The 1,491-nt window shown below is 30.4% G+C and overlaps 1 protein-coding gene across 5 annotated transcripts in view; it reads right to left on the bottom strand.

Moving 5' to 3' along the window:
* Positions 1-1,491, bottom strand: part of LOC107626019 — a 60,026-nt gene that overhangs the window by 49,706 nt on the left and 8,829 nt on the right. For all 5 annotated transcript variants that reach the window (XM_016328784.2, XM_016328783.2, XM_021116373.1 and 2 more), the window contains exon 6: positions 561-1,268. In XM_016328784.2, coding sequence (XP_016184270.1) covers positions 561-1,268 — 708 coding nt within the window. The remainder of the gene's footprint in view (positions 1-560; positions 1,269-1,491) is intronic.

The raw sequence follows: 1,491 nt of genomic DNA, 5'->3' as shown, positions 1-1,491 counted from the left end.
TATTTTTTTAAAATATACTTTATATAACTCGAGTATATTTCTGATATGCTACAAATCTCCTATGTTTTCAGGTGTACAGGATTTTCGTTGCTCATCAGTTTTACTTTTTGTTAATTATATCAATGACACTAGACAAAAATGTGATTTTCATCCTTTAATTACGGTGTTCTTGTTTCTCACCTATCAATAATTCTTGTTAGGTTATATAAATTTATATCATTGTCTATGGTATAAAATTATGAGTAAATAGTTAAATTAGTTCCTAAACAATCATTCGTTTTTTAAATTGGTCTCTGAAAGATTTTTTTAATCAAATTCGTCTTTTAAAAAATTTAAATTAAACATGTTAGTCCTTCCATTATTTTGTTTATTGATTATGTCAAAATTTACTAATGTGATACTTTAAATAACACCCTAACACACCTAAAAATTTTAATTGACTATTAACATAATAAATGTAAAAAAAAAAAAAATCTTTTGAGACCAATTTAAAGAACGAATTATCTTTCAGGACTAATTTAACCATTTAGTTATAAGATTATAAACAAAGTCATTGTTACCTGTTCAAGTGGTGGAACTATAACTTGCTGGTCTATGTAAGCCTCTGCCTCTTCACAATTGAATATCATCCATTTACAAGCTTGTATATATAATCTTTTTAGCTTTTGAAATTGAAGCTTGTGTAGTCCCGGATAAAAGTATTTGAGCAGTGGCACTCCTGTTAGGCACAGGGAAGTCAGAGAACCAAACACAATCGATATGGTGTCTTCTAATTCTGAGGTTGTTTTATCCTCTGAAAAGATTTTTACCAACTGCTCACAGTTTTTTATTGAAAGATTGTTCATGGCAAGACCTTTAGTTATAGATGATGGAAACACATATTCAAGACTATCACATCTATCAATGCTGAAATCTTGCAGAGCTTGAAGGTGAAAAGTTCCTTTGGGATCTTTATCCCACACATGTTTCAAATTTGGTAGATTCTCTAATGACAAGTTTTTCAAACCAGACATGCCCATTGCTTTTGTCACTTGCTTATTGCTAATGTCATCCATATTAAAGATAACTTGCACTCCATGGCAATCGGATACTTGCAGATCTTCCAAATTCTTAAAGCAATGAAGCAAATGAGATGGAATTACATGCACAACATAACCACATCTCTTCAGAACCAAAGATTTTACATTCTGAAACCTGTTCACTTGCACCAAGGTTTTGTCACACCATACTTGTTTTAACTCCGGATGATTGGAAAGCTCCAAATGAACCTATAAAATAATAATTGGAAAAAGAAAAAAGATCACTTATTTGTTTTTAAAATGTGTTTACAAAATCTTCATTTCTTTTGGTGAACTTTCAAGAACTGCATTTAAAATTTTATGAGCCATGTAAATGATCTGGGGATTAGTGTCTGGCGGTATGGAAAAATTTTTCTACATAAACAAATTGTTTAAATGCAGAATACTGAGAAAAGTACTGTCGAGATTCATA

The sequence above is a fragment of the Arachis ipaensis genome, chromosome B02 (genome assembly GCF_000816755.2).
Source record: "Arachis ipaensis cultivar K30076 chromosome B02, Araip1.1, whole genome shotgun sequence".
In the NCBI taxonomy this organism is placed as follows: Eukaryota; Viridiplantae; Streptophyta; class Magnoliopsida; order Fabales; family Fabaceae; genus Arachis; species Arachis ipaensis.
This window is presented reverse-complemented; position numbering and strand designations above follow the sequence as displayed.